This window comes from Furipterus horrens, unplaced genomic scaffold (assembly GCF_987537825.1).
Source record: "Furipterus horrens unplaced genomic scaffold, mFurHor1.1.pri manual_scaffold_2, whole genome shotgun sequence".
Taxonomy (NCBI): Eukaryota; Metazoa; Chordata; class Mammalia; order Chiroptera; family Furipteridae; genus Furipterus; species Furipterus horrens.
This window is the reverse complement of record NW_028327172.1, coordinates 184,567,930-184,581,963: the sequence shown is the minus strand read 5'-3', so window position 1 is coordinate 184,581,963 and position 14,034 is coordinate 184,567,930. Positions and strand designations below refer to the sequence as shown.

At 33.7% G+C, this 14,034-nt stretch overlaps 1 protein-coding gene across 3 annotated transcripts in view; it reads right to left on the bottom strand.

The window, feature by feature from the left end:
• The window catches only part of CLOCK (clock circadian regulator), a 131,916-nt gene that overhangs the window by 49,015 nt on the left and 68,867 nt on the right, over positions 1-14,034 (bottom strand). For all 3 annotated transcript variants that reach the window (XM_090266855.1, XM_090266854.1, XM_090266856.1), the window contains exons 5-8: positions 11,407-11,496; positions 8,992-9,051; positions 5,082-5,230; positions 2,368-2,459 (exon numbers count right to left, since the gene is read on the bottom strand). In XM_090266855.1, the coding sequence (XP_090122981.1) occupies positions 2,368-2,459; positions 5,082-5,230; positions 8,992-9,051; positions 11,407-11,453 (348 nt within the window). In that variant the 5' untranslated portion in view covers positions 11,454-11,496. The remainder of the gene's footprint in view (positions 1-2,367; positions 2,460-5,081; positions 5,231-8,991; positions 9,052-11,406; positions 11,497-14,034) is intronic.

Here is a 14,034-nt window from a genome sequence, read left to right as displayed (position 1 = left end):
TATAATCTGATAAACATGACTGGCCAACAGTACATCTTGGTTAGTTGGCTCCAGGTTGCAATATACACACATATTTATGTATAGTCTTCAATCTTAGCACAATAATGTTAGAATACGTATTTACTTAATAGTTACAAATACTAAAAATAAAAAATATGCTTGACATTTAAAAAATAAATAAATATAAGTTTTCAGGAATGTAATCCTAAAAGCTATGAGGATAATCATGAGACAACTAATTTATATATGTTTAAATTTTGTTGCATTTTATAAATATTGTTATTTTTTGATACTAAATATGTAACATGCATCTCGGCATTAATAAAGATGATCATTGTAAAGAAAAATTTAAATACAATGCTTTTCTGTTTAGCTTATTAGTGAACAGGTAATTTACCTTCATTAAGGTTATTAACAGGGGTGTAGATATTACACAGTTTATGAATTAAAAGAAATTTTTCATACCAATGAAAAAGGATAAGCAGTTAATGATTACCACAGAAGATCTTAATAAACAATTGCACTAAGGACATAATCATAAAATTAAAATTAGAGTAATTAAATGAGTTACTTATTTCCTTTCTCTGTTTTAGACATTAGCTGTGTGCACCCTTTCATAAACACACTACTTATACCTAAAGAGATAATTCTGGACAATGTCAAACTACTTTTTAGAAAAAATATTTAACAACAATCAAAAACTATTTTTTGGTTTCTAGCTTAAGTGTCCACTAATTTAAAGGGCTAATCGCTGGTTACTAAGCTATAAGTTCTATGCCAAGTTCTTTCACTGAAGAGAACTTTTCACAGGGGCTGAGGCCATGGGACCAGAAGCTAGCCTACCTGCAAAAAGTCCCAGCTGACCTACTTACTAAACATTACTTGGGGCAAGTTTCGTAATTTCTCTGTTCCTCAATTTCCTCATTTGGAAGTAAGAAAGAGATATTAATAGTGTCTACTTCATAAGATTATTGTGAGGATTCACTAATTATTATGTGAAAAGTGATGAGGTACAATGCAGATTTTAAGAACAGGTTTAAATATATTTATATTCCAACAAATTTTCATGTTAACATTTCTGCTGAATATATATGTACTTAATTAATCTAGCAATTAACTGTTCCAACCAAAGTATAAACAGAAATAAAATACTCATCAATTTGCAAAATAATCTTATGTTTCTTCAGATTTTAGTCACTATACAAAGACATTTGAAACACAGCCATTACATATACAGAGTGGGGCAAATGTAGGTTTACAGTTGTTCATATAGAAAATAATAAAACATACGAATTTTGTTTCACATACAACTATATACCTACCTTTGACCCACTCTGTTCATACACGAATACAGATAAACGCTTAAAGTGTAGAACAGACCCAAATGAGGAGGATAAGATATAAACTATTTAACTCTATAAAACCCCAACTCAATTGCTTTCCTCTACTCTTTCTATGTTACTTTCTGTTATGTATCTATTTTTCTTGTCCTTAACCATTACTGCCAAAGTATACAACATTTATTTCCTATTTATTGTAAGTTTTCATTGAAAGTTCATGTGTGCATAGATACTTATATTAACCTACACACAGGAAACAAAAAGTAGAAAAGACAGGAATGAGTGACTCAACATTCTTGTAGACTTTATAATTATTGCATGAAGTTTTGCAATTACAAGCAAATATACTCTGAATTGTTTTCAAAACAAATTTGTCACAGAAGAACATTTCCTTATTTCCTTTAAAAGTTTCTTCTTGAATTAAGAGCTGCCTTTTGAGGTTGTGGGTTTAATCGCCAGTCAGGGCACATAGAAGAATCAACCAATGAACACATAAATATAAGTGGAACAACAAATTGATGTTTCTCTCTCTAAAAATCAATAAACATTAAAAAAATAAAAGGAAAAAAGTTACCTGCCAATGTATATTTCATTTGTTTTCCATTTTCAAAATACATTCTATGTTGTTTTTAGGTCATTTTAATTTGTTAATAAAATACTACTGTCAAGTGGGATGCATTTCATAACATTTAATATGTGATGAGTAAGATATATTATTCTTCATTTGAATTTTGATAATGTGGTCTAGGTAGATAATTTGGTAGCTATAGTTTTCTGACTTTTATTAAGTCTGTCAAAAATTCAGATAATAGTGAAAATATAAAAATTTGACATTTCTTTATTAGATAGTACTATTTTCTTACAATGCTTGCACTGATTAATTTTAAGATACAGTTTATTGATTTACATTGAATTGAAACTTTTCAACATTAAATTAATATTGTTAAAACTGTATTAAAATTAGAAACCCCTGTGATTTATTTTTTGAGGAAAATAAAAAGTTTTCAAAAATTAAATCTGGACATACCTCTAACATTAGTTGTGTAAACTCTTCATTACTAAGGAATGTAGGTTTCCAGTCCTGTCGAATTTCACTAGCATCTGACTGTGCAGTGATTTCTGTAACAGATTATTTGACATATTAGTGGCATACTCCAACTACGAGGTGGGCAACTGAGGCAGTACCAAAGTCCTACAAGTTCCCCTCCCTCTCCCCGCTCTAATTTAAGATGAAAACCACAGGCAAGAACATTTATTTCTCTACGTAGGTATTAGGAGGTCCAAGTTTGCTATGATGACATATCTGAGCTACTATGGCAAGTTATCTCCCTGAATTCGGTCTCTTGGAAATACTAGTCTCCAGTTTTCTCTGGGAAGCTGTGACAGCCTGTGTTGCTAAAAGGCCTGAGACTGCTTCCTGCCTGACACAATGACCAACCAAGATTCAAAATAAACAGACAGATCAAACATTAGGAAGATATGTTTTTCTTCTTCCTTTCTTTGCCATTCAGTTCGTAGAACCTAGAGCAGATATAAGGACACGAGCCTGTAGGAAAAGAGCCAAGGAGATAAGTTTGCTTTTAACAAAGAGGGCTTTTGGCCTGCCTACTGCCAAGCAGAAAGATTCCTCCCAGTGGGGTGCTCTATTCTTAATTAATCAAGGAGACTAAATTAAGATTTGGGGCAAAAAGTTTATAGTAATAATCCCAGAGTAATTTCTCTTAGTATCTCCTTGCATGTTTTCTTAGTGGCAGGAAGTTGGTCAAAAATTTGAAGATCCCTGGATTGGGACAATATTTTAACAAAACTATTTGTTTATTTTGCAATATATTACTTACTAATGGATTTAGCTATGACAAAGCTATTCATAAATGATGAAACATGAACTATTTAGGTAACAAATGTTTTTCCAGTTTTAAATGCAGACATATTAAAAAAACTCACAAAATAAGAATCTATGTCATGAATTTTACTCTACAAAGTACAAGCTACTTTGCAGTGAAAAGTATGGACTAAGTTGTTCAGATTTTTCTATGACCAGATATATATAGTATATATAAGTGTCACCCAAAATATGCTATATTAAAAATGCCTGTACTAGAATATGAAGAATAACTAAAAGGTCTAGCTGCTAATTCTGTGGAATACAGTCATACTTTTTCAATTTCACACCTATTATAAACATTCAGGAAAAAAAGTTAAATATACAAGCAAATCCCATAAAGTTTAGTTGAGCACAGGTTTATTTTACAGTAATTATTATACTGGAAGAATTCTCTTCCAATTTCACGTAAATTTTATTTTTGTGAGAATTTTATACCCAGTTTTGTGGAAAAAAAGAAAACCCTGATCTCCTTACTGCCAAAATGAATCTTCTACTGTCGGGAGGAAATGCATATTATTTCATTTCATTCAACAATCATTTATTGAACTACAATGTCTGAAGGACTGAGTGTGCTACTTCTAATAAGGGTCACTAAGGTAGTGAGAATACTATCCGTAGAGGTAAAATGTAATGACAATGGTGGCAATAAAAATGAAGACAATTTTGATACATTTACTGAAGATAAGAGAATTTGGCAACTGTGATACAGGAATAAGAAAGCTGAAGAATGCAAGTCTTTTCATGTTTGAGTCCTACGGGAATGAAAGGATGGTGGTGTAAAAACAGGAAAAGTTGAGATAAAGAGGTGACCTGACGAAATCAAAATGAATTTGGTTTTAGATGCGTTGGGTTTGGGGACTTGTAAAATAAAGATCCAGAAGTTATCTGGAAATAAAGGCTGAAAAGTTTGCATCTAAAATACATATTTAGTAGTTTAATAGAGAGACAACAGCTAAAGCTATGGAATGAGATAACCAAGGGCAAGAGTGTAGAGAAAGCAAGAACAAAAAAGACAGCACTTTGAGAAATGTCACATGTAGAAAGCATAGCAAGACAAGAGGAACAAAGTAGTTTCAGTTAGGAAGAGGGACATGAAGTGCAGTGTAACACAGGGCAAGGGGAAAAAAATGGTTGAGGGGCGCTTAAAATTTTCAGTGCTTCAGACAGCCGCAGAAAAAGCTATTGTTTACTGACAGCACAGGAGGTGGGGAGTAATCACATTAGTGAGATTAACAAAAATAACCTCAAAGAGTGATAGAGCACCGATCAGGCTAGTAATGCATTGCTGAGCGAGCCAGGGAGAAATAGAGGCACTAATTACAAATTCTCCTGAGAAGTTCTGCAGTTTCATTTACATCTGAAAAATGAAATGTCCTTTTACAACTCTTCACGAAGTATCTGTTACCAAAATACTTAATACTGTTTAAATTTTCTTTTCATGCATATGCTATTTTCTCTGTGTGAAATGCTGTTTTCTTTACTTAATCTGAAAGGAAAACTCAGTTGAAAAAATTAACTCTTTTTAAGCCTTCCCTGACACAGGCTTTCCTCTGTGTTTTCTTAACAAGTTTAAAAATTTTCAAGCACTCTATCCTTTGTAATTACTTGTATTATAATTAGCGGTTTAGATGTTTGTCTCCCTTGGTTTGAATTACCTGAGGGCCAGGACTGTTGCTACCCTATACCATGAGAATTTAGGATATACTGGGCACTAAATAAATATTTGTTGAATAAAAGAAATAACATACCAGGAAATCTTTTAAAAAGCAATTGATTACTTTCTCTTAAAAAATGCTTGGGAAGCATCCAATCTGTTGTATTAAAAAAAAATTCATTTTAGAGAGTCAAAAATTTACCTTTATGTTTTCGTAAAAAATCAATGCTCTTCTGTAGAACGGTAGATTTGTCCATCTTTCTAGCATTACCAGGAAGCATGGATCCCAATTCTTTAATGAGAACATTAAATTGATCTCTACGTTTCTTTTCAGATTTGTTTCTAGATACTCTGATGAAATAAAAAAAATTAAATAAGTAGTTTTCAAACAATCCATTTAATTACACAAATAGTATAACATAATGCTCAATTTGGACACAACCACACATGTGCTTCTGTTAATGTAGATGGTAATAAATACCTCCTAGTTTACCAACAATATACAGTAAACACGGGCAATAATTTTTCTTCGTTGTTTATCACTAAAGAAACTTTTTACATATTAAACATTTGGCATGCCTGTTTTTATGAAAATGCCAATGACATAAACTGTGTTCAAATATCAAGTTTTATTTACTCTGATATTTACTAAGAACCTGAAGTTTCCTTATGAGGTTATTATAAATATTACCGTGATACATTTTGTGAAATTTCATGTAATGTATAAATACAAATTATTAAATGTTATAAAAGAGAAAAAAAGTCATACATTTCCTTCAAGTTTTATATTACAAATAAATGTAAAAAGGAAAATCTTCTTAGCCTGAGTTTATCTACACATTCTTCCTCTTTATTCCTATAACCCAGCCTCCAACACAGATCTGTAGTCATTTGTTTGCATATCTGTCTCTCTTAGGCTGTGGGTTCCTTGATAATAGTCCCAATTTTTTTTTTTTAATCTAAGCACTTAAGCATAACATCTAACAAACAGAAATCACTCAAAATACATGTGCTAAGTGATTAATTACTAATATTCTAGGTGAAGCAGTAACAAGTACACAAATAGTCACACAGAGACCTTTTGAGACAAGTACAGTACAATTATTTATAGAGCAATTAACCGTTTTATAATACCTCTTAATTATCTGCTTTGTGAAGTCAGATTTTAGAATTCAGTTTCTGTTTAGGTAAAGTGTACTACTTTCTCAAAATGTCAGAGGATAATTTTATGTATTTCTTTTCCCATAAAGAACTAGCATTTATTCTATATTAGTACTAGGAAAAAATACAATCGTTCAAAATTCTCAAGAAGCATGATAGATATTAACTGACTCCGCATCAAACACTGAATGCTTGCTGTAATGACAGAGGCTGTGCTAATAAGGGCTAGGCATACCAGAGAAAAATAAATACCCTCCCAAGAAATTCACCTAATTCCTTTGGAAACTATATATTATAGAATTGTACACTAGAAATGTATATAACTTCATTACCAATGTCACCCTAATAAATTTAATAAAAATTTAAAAATTCACTGAATTCCTATGAAAACTCAGAAGAACCAGGGATGGCAACCAATTGAGTCCTGAAGACTATGTGAGAAAGAAATAGCAGTGGGGGTCTGTGCAGGGCATTCCAGGCACAGGAGGCCTGTATGAAAATGAAACCCTAACACTACGAGTAGTTCAGCATAGTTCCTGTGGCTAGCGCACAGGCCCAAGTGTATGGTGCCCAAGTATGCTGGAGTGAGGGGTGGGCCAAAGTATTAAGTACTAAAAAAAATTATGAAGTTTTAAGCCACATAAAAGAATTTAAGTTTCATCCTGAAAGCCATGGTAAGGCAGTGAAAGGTTTTAAGTAAAGAAATGACATGCCAGAATAGCTTGTTAGTAAGATTACTCTGGCTTCAGACCGAAGAAAGGATCAATCTTGGCAAAACAAATCATTTAGGAAATACCATTAAAAACCTACTATATGCCAAACAAGACGATGACCACTTAGGAGGCAACTGCAATATCCTAACGTATAAATCATGGCAGGAGCACTGTTAACAGAGCAGTGTGATTTTGAGGGTTAAGAGGCAGAACTACCAATTCTTGGTAAATCAGATTCAGTTTGGAGTGGAGAAGCAAAAGGGGAAATCTAACGATCCCAAGTTGCTAACAATGCTGGTTATCTATGTGAAATATAAAATGTAACATTGGTTTTGTTGGACAGATGGTTTGGGGGGAATTTAGATATGGTGAAATGACCTGTTTTTACAGAGACAAGAGGTAGTTCAATATTTGGATCTAGACAAGAGTAAATAAGAAGCATCTATACACGAAACATCTGAACACACAGGTAGGAGGTAAAAATAGCAGCCAATATTTGTTGTGTAGTTATGTGCCAGGCGCTAGTAAACATTTATGAAATCTCGTTTAATTAATATGAGGTAGACTTTATTATTTTCCATTTTACAGGTGTGACAACTCAGGCATGAAGGAAAATGTGCCTAGGGTCATATAGCTACCGAGAATAATTCAAATCAGGCATTTTGATTCCAGGGGAAGAAAATATACAGAAAGTAAATATTCTTGCTGACTCTATCACTGGATCACACCCATTAAAGCAAACTTTACTTCATAGTAAATTCAGGCTGGAAGTAATTAGTTCTTGGAATGACATTCCATTCAGGGACTAACTATACAACTCCCTTTGTTCTGGGTTCAACGGTAAGGTCTTTTACGTCATTATTGTTTTCAGTAAGAAAGTTCAATGTGGTCCTATTTAATTCTGACAGAATCATTACAAGATTCCTTCCTTTCTCCAAGGTTTCCCACAGCAATAGTATTTTTGGTTTACTAAAATACATGTTTTTGCAAATTGAATACCCTTAGCTCACTTTATCCATCTATAAACTTGGCCCTTAAGACTGTCCAGGTCAATTCCTTAAGAGTTCTGCCTCTTCATTCTGAGAAGACTGATTATTCCCATCTTAGAGACTTTATCTCTACCCTGATGATTTCATAAGAACTTTTCTCCACTAGATTGAGGTTAATGGATAGGGGTTGTCCTATATTCTTTTAGCTTCAAATACAGGTCTTTTTATTTCCTTGAATAAAGTTACTGCTTCCCTCAAAATCTTCTTAGATATACTCACATTTTAATCATTCAAGCAAGCATTTAGCAATTTACGTGGTTATTGTGAATATTTTTCTCATCCCCAAACCTTTTATTTTGCTAAATACATATACATTTAGGAACTATTATGTATCACATGTTTATTTTTTTTATCTGTGTATAACGCTACAACACCCCTACCCTTGCCTACACATCCACATAGTTCAACACGGCTGGAAAAGACTGCTCACTCTCAATGACTACAAACTTGGCTGTACTACTACCTGGATGTACCCTCCTGGTAGTAAAATTAACTGCCAAGACTCCTATTTAAGGTCAAAGCCCCAATTGTCACCACATGGCTCTGGATTCCTCACCTACTTGATGACACCTCTCCACCAATTCTTCCCTCCCCTTCTCTATCACCTACTTCCCCTTCTACTGATGACTGGAGGCACACCAAAGGACACAGGAGCCAACCATGAAAGACCTCCCAATGGCCAAAGCTGAGCAAAAAGTAAATAAAATAGCACCGAAGTAGAACCTAAAGTATAAAATATATATAACTCCACAGAGATATAAATAAATAGGAAAGAATTTATTTTTACAGAACTACAAATATGTGTAGGGGTAAAGCTTAATTTTCCCAATCCCTGGTCTGAAGGTGGGCAATACTTAACTTGCTTCCAAAGAATATAGAGTAGGTTAAGAGAAAAATAGTAACTACAATGGTGAATTCAGGCAAACCCTATTTTAGCCAAGTGATGAAGGTTAACATCCCCAGTAATGACATAGAGATACTATGTACCCATAACATGATTTGATAAGAAGAGCACATTTAGAGGATAATTTTATTTAACTTATAAACTGGATATGATATTTTAAACTCTTCCACCTAATTAGACACTAAGTTCTTTAGGCAGATAGCTTTTGAAAATCAATGACTATCTTTACTATTACAATTACTTCTTATTCAATTATTTACTATTTTACATCTTAAGTTAAACTACCTTTTTGCTTTGTCCTTGTCATCTTCTTCCACCAACCCATCAAAAAGACTACCATCATCTCTAAAAAGAAAGTGGATAGAAAAAAATAAGAACAGACTCATTAAGCAACAGCAACACTAAACACGTGAATCAAATCAGTTTTGTAAAATTAAAAGACTGCATAAATTCAAATTCTGTAACTACTAACTTGTTCTCTAACAAGTTTTAGAAAACTAAAGTTTAACCATTTTTATTAACTTTTAAAACTTTGTTACAAATGTGAATTTTAAAACTACTTACAGAGCTATACTACAACAGCATATGAAACCAGAATTTAATATTTAAATATCTTGTTTCAAATTTTTAATAACCAGTGAAAACCTATAGGAAGACAGTATATTTTTCCATTATATAAAATGATTCACTTGAAACTATTTTTAATTATAAGAGCAGTTACACATATATTTTCTGAGACACTCGCTTTATAAAACCACGAGTCCCCCATAAACAACACAATATTTAGCACAGTAACTTAAACCAGTGCTGTAAGATATCTACCACAGTATCTAGCATAATAGCACAATATCTAGCATAATACATTTTCATTCATTATTGATTCATTTGACAAATATCAGCACTCATATGCCAGGTTCTATTCTGGACGTGGTTATGGAGCTGTTAACCAGACATATAGGTCACTGCTCTACAGCTTATTTTCTAACAGAAAGAGACAAATAAACACAAAAATGTATGACAATAGTTTTATTTTTTAAAAAGGGGGTGATGTTTTAGTTACTTGTTGGTTACTTTAGTCTGAGGGGTTAAGGAAGGACTTGTTGAGATGGGGAACATCTGAGCTGAGATCTAAGTAACAAGAAAAAGTTGGTTATGGGAAGATCTAGAGGAACAGCATTTTAACATGAAATCTTAACCTAAGGAGCAATATTAGTTTCAGATGATTTGTGAGGTTTTACATCAATTCACTATTCACTCCTTTAAACACACCTTTCTGTGGTCTATTATGGCCTATAAAGTATCTGTTAAATCACTACTAAGATCATGTGCAAATCTTGTATCACAGAAGTCCATGTATGGATTTTGGGGGTCCCACGCATGCACTGAAATTTATGAAAAATTCTGTATATATATATATATATATATATATATGCATTTTATTGAGAAGAGAGTCCATAACTTTCATCATATTCAGAGAGATAATGAACTTGTATTAAGAACTGCTGCCTTAAGTCTGAACACACAGATGTGATCCCTCGGTGTGATATTGTCTAGGATGGGTATTGGCAATCATTTGGAAGTATAATGCCCAAATCATATTTACTCTCTCAGGAGGAGTGAAGGAACATCCTTTCTGACTACACATAGATCCCATCTGAAAGTGTGGCATAGCCCAATCTATGGTAGTGGTGCAAGCAGACCGCTCTAAGGAAACTCCTCGCCTCTTAGGATGTAAGTTCTGGTAGAGTGTATATCTTCACTGTTTATCTCATAGAAAAGGGAGAAGACCTGCCCCAGTTGTCAAAAGTCACTTCTGCATACAACTCTACCTACAAAACTCTTAACAGAATCCCATATAGAAGAATCAAACAGTACACTATAATAAAAGCACAGGAACTTTAGTGTCAGACGAACACAGATCATAATTCCTGTTCATCACTTAATTATGTGAGCTCTTTCTAATTTATAGTTTCCTCACCTGTAAAATCTCATGAAATAATATGAGTTTAAATGAAATATCACATAAAAAAGTACTCTGCATATTAGCTAGCTATCGAAGAACAGATGCTTAAAATCATATTACTATATTTCATCTAAATTAAGTACCATTCACTACTTATAAGTATTTTATGTACTTGGGAAAAAAATGCTACCAACTAAACCATAAGTCAATCAAAAAATCAATCCCAGTATCAGAGATTAAAATGTAAAAATAAGTATTAAAATCAAAGACACAAGGTTTATCCTTTTCCCAAAAGCAAGATTTAAAGATTATAATTTCAACTAATGAAATCCTAATCCTAATAAAAAATGCTAAAATGCTTAATGGAATGGAGTTAGCACCAATAAATAAGGAGAAAAAGGAAAACAGATAAGGAGATAGATGATTACAGAAGGTGCCAAGGAAACATTTGCAATTGTCACAATTTCTTTCAGAGCAGCTCTGACCAAATCATTAAAAATTATAGTTCAAAGACCCACTCAGGAAACAAGCCATACATGATTCACTTTGGCTCTAGACAATATTAATAAACCGTAATTACTTTTACACTATGTTTGCTCTCAATACAAAAATTAAATGAAATAGTAATTATGTTTAAACATAAAACTCCTTTTATTAGTTCAATATAGACAATTACAATAACAAGTGAATTTTAAAATAGCTTTACAACTTAAAATAAAAGTCGCAAAAAAACATACCTGTCAACAATCGAGCTCATTTTACTACAGCTTACGGTAAACAACATAACATACTACGTTTTCGTCTTGTGGTAGACATTTGTACTTCTCCTTGAGTGGAAAGAAAAATAAATGGTCATTAGTTTTTTTAAAAACTTATTCTACAAATATAGTAATCTTGAGAAACACTATATGTTATTATACAGTCTTCAAAATATTTTTGTTTCTACTAAAGCCTTCAACATTTTCAAGCAAATAGCTTTAGCTCAGACATACTTGAGACTTTTTTTCCTTCTAAACAAGGACTACAGAAAAAATAATGAGGTTCACAATTCATTTTCTTTTTACAATAAAATAATAAAAATTTAAAAACTATGCTTAATACTTATATATTGGGTTGGCCAGAAAGTTCCTGTGCTTATTTATCCATAAAAGACACATTTTTCATTTTCACCAATAACTTTATTGATTTGGATATTTTGAGTATGTCAGCTATCTCCCGTGTGGTAGAACATTGATTGTTTTCAATTAATGTCTTGATTTGATCGCTATCAACTTCAACTGATCTGCCCAACCATGGCATATCGTCCAGCAAGAAATCTCTAGCACAAAACTTCGCAAACCATTTTTGACACGTTTAATCAGTGACAGCACTGTCTTCATACAGTGTACAAATCTTTTTTCGCCTTTAAGTTGCATTTTTGCCTTTCCTGAAATAATAAAGCATAATATGCCAAAAATGTTGCATATTTTCTTCCATCTTCAATATCAAAATGGCTACACAAAAATTCACCAAATTCGATAAGTTTTTAAAAAATGTACACTAATATGACAGCTGTCGCAATACAATCTAACAAAATTATTTCGAATGCAATTAAAAACAACTAAGTACTACTAGAGCCATCTTATTGGGGGGAAAAAAAAGCTTTCTGGCCAACCCAATATATTAGACTAGTAGCTATATATGGGCTATAATAATACCACCTAATCAGCAATAAGCATTTGTTGCAAGCTTATTTTCTGTTACACAGTATGGTAAGCTTTGGAAATACAAGAATAAAAGACACAGTCCTGGACTTTCAGCCAAGATGGAGGCACAGGTAGACACACTTCGCCTCCTCACACAACCATAAGAAGAACACACTAACCTCAAAACAGAAAACAACCAGAACTGTCAGAAAACCAAACTATATGGAAGTCCAACAACCAAGGATTTAAAGAAGAAATATTCATCCAGATGGTTAGGAGGGGTAGAGACTAGGTGGAGTGGATGTGGTATGGTGCCACTGAGGCAGTCCCATATTTACTTGTGGCAAATAAAAGCCAGAGTGACACCTGGGGAGTGATCCCAGCCTGAAGCCAGACTGCGCAGCCCAGGGTTTCAGCGCCAAGAAAATAAAGCCTCACAGCTTCTAGCTGTGAAAACTAATGGGGGTTGGGGCGGCGGAAGAAACTGCCTGTCTCTCAGGAGAGTCTGTTTAGAGGTCCCCTAAGGTCCTAGAATGTACACAAACCCACCCACTCTGGGAACCACCATGGTGGCAACAGCTAGAAGGGTGCCAGTCACATACAGGAAGTAGGTGAAGTGACTGGAAAAGGGGCAAGTGCCAAGCAAATGGCACTGTTCCCTCTCTGTCCCCTCTCCCACATACCATGCCACGAAGCAGTGAAATAGGTCGCCCCCACACTGATGAATACCTAAGGCTCCATCCATTACAACATAACAGGTGCAACAAGATAGGGAATCAAAGCAGCTCTACTCAATACATAGAAGCAAAGACAGGGAGGCTGCCAAATTGAGGAGAAAAAGAAATGTGGCCCATATTGAAGAACAGATCAAAACTCCAGAAAAAGAACTAGATGAAACTGCGATAACCAGCCTATCAGATGCAGAGTTCAAAACACTGGTTATCAGGTTGCTCAGAGAACTCATTTAGTATGGCAAATTCATAAGGGAAGAAATGAAGGCTACACTAAGTAAAATAAAGAAAAATCCATAGAGATTCAATAGTGAAGGTAAGAAAGCTGGGGTTCAAATCAATGATTTAAAACATAAGGAAAAAATAAACAGTCAACCAGTACAGAATGAAGAAGCAAGAATTCAAAAAAAAACAAGGACAGAATAACACTGTCAGCATTTGAATCACAGAGATGTGAGAAGGAGAAGAGGAGGAGCAATAAATTGAAAACTTATTTGAATAAATAACGAAAGAAAACGTCCCTAATTTGGTGAAGGAAATAGGCATACAAGTCCAGGAAGCACAGAAAGTCCCAAACAAGCTAGACCCAAGGAGGGCCACACCAAGACACATCATAATTAAAATGCCAAACATTAAAGATAAAGAGAGAATCTTAAAAGCATTAAGAGAAAAGCCTAGAGTTAACCTAGAAAGGAGTTCCCACAAGACTGTCAGCTGATTTCTCAGAGAAACTCTGCAGGCAAGAAGGGACTGGCAAGAAATATTCAAAATGATGAAAAGGAATTATAACCAAGATTACTCTACCCAGCAAAGCTATCATTTAGAATGGAAGGACAGATGAAGTGCTTCCCAGACAAGTAAAGCTAAAGGAGTTCATCATCACCAAGCCATTATTATATGAACTGTTAAAAGGACTTATCTAAGAAAAAAAATATCAAAACTATGAACA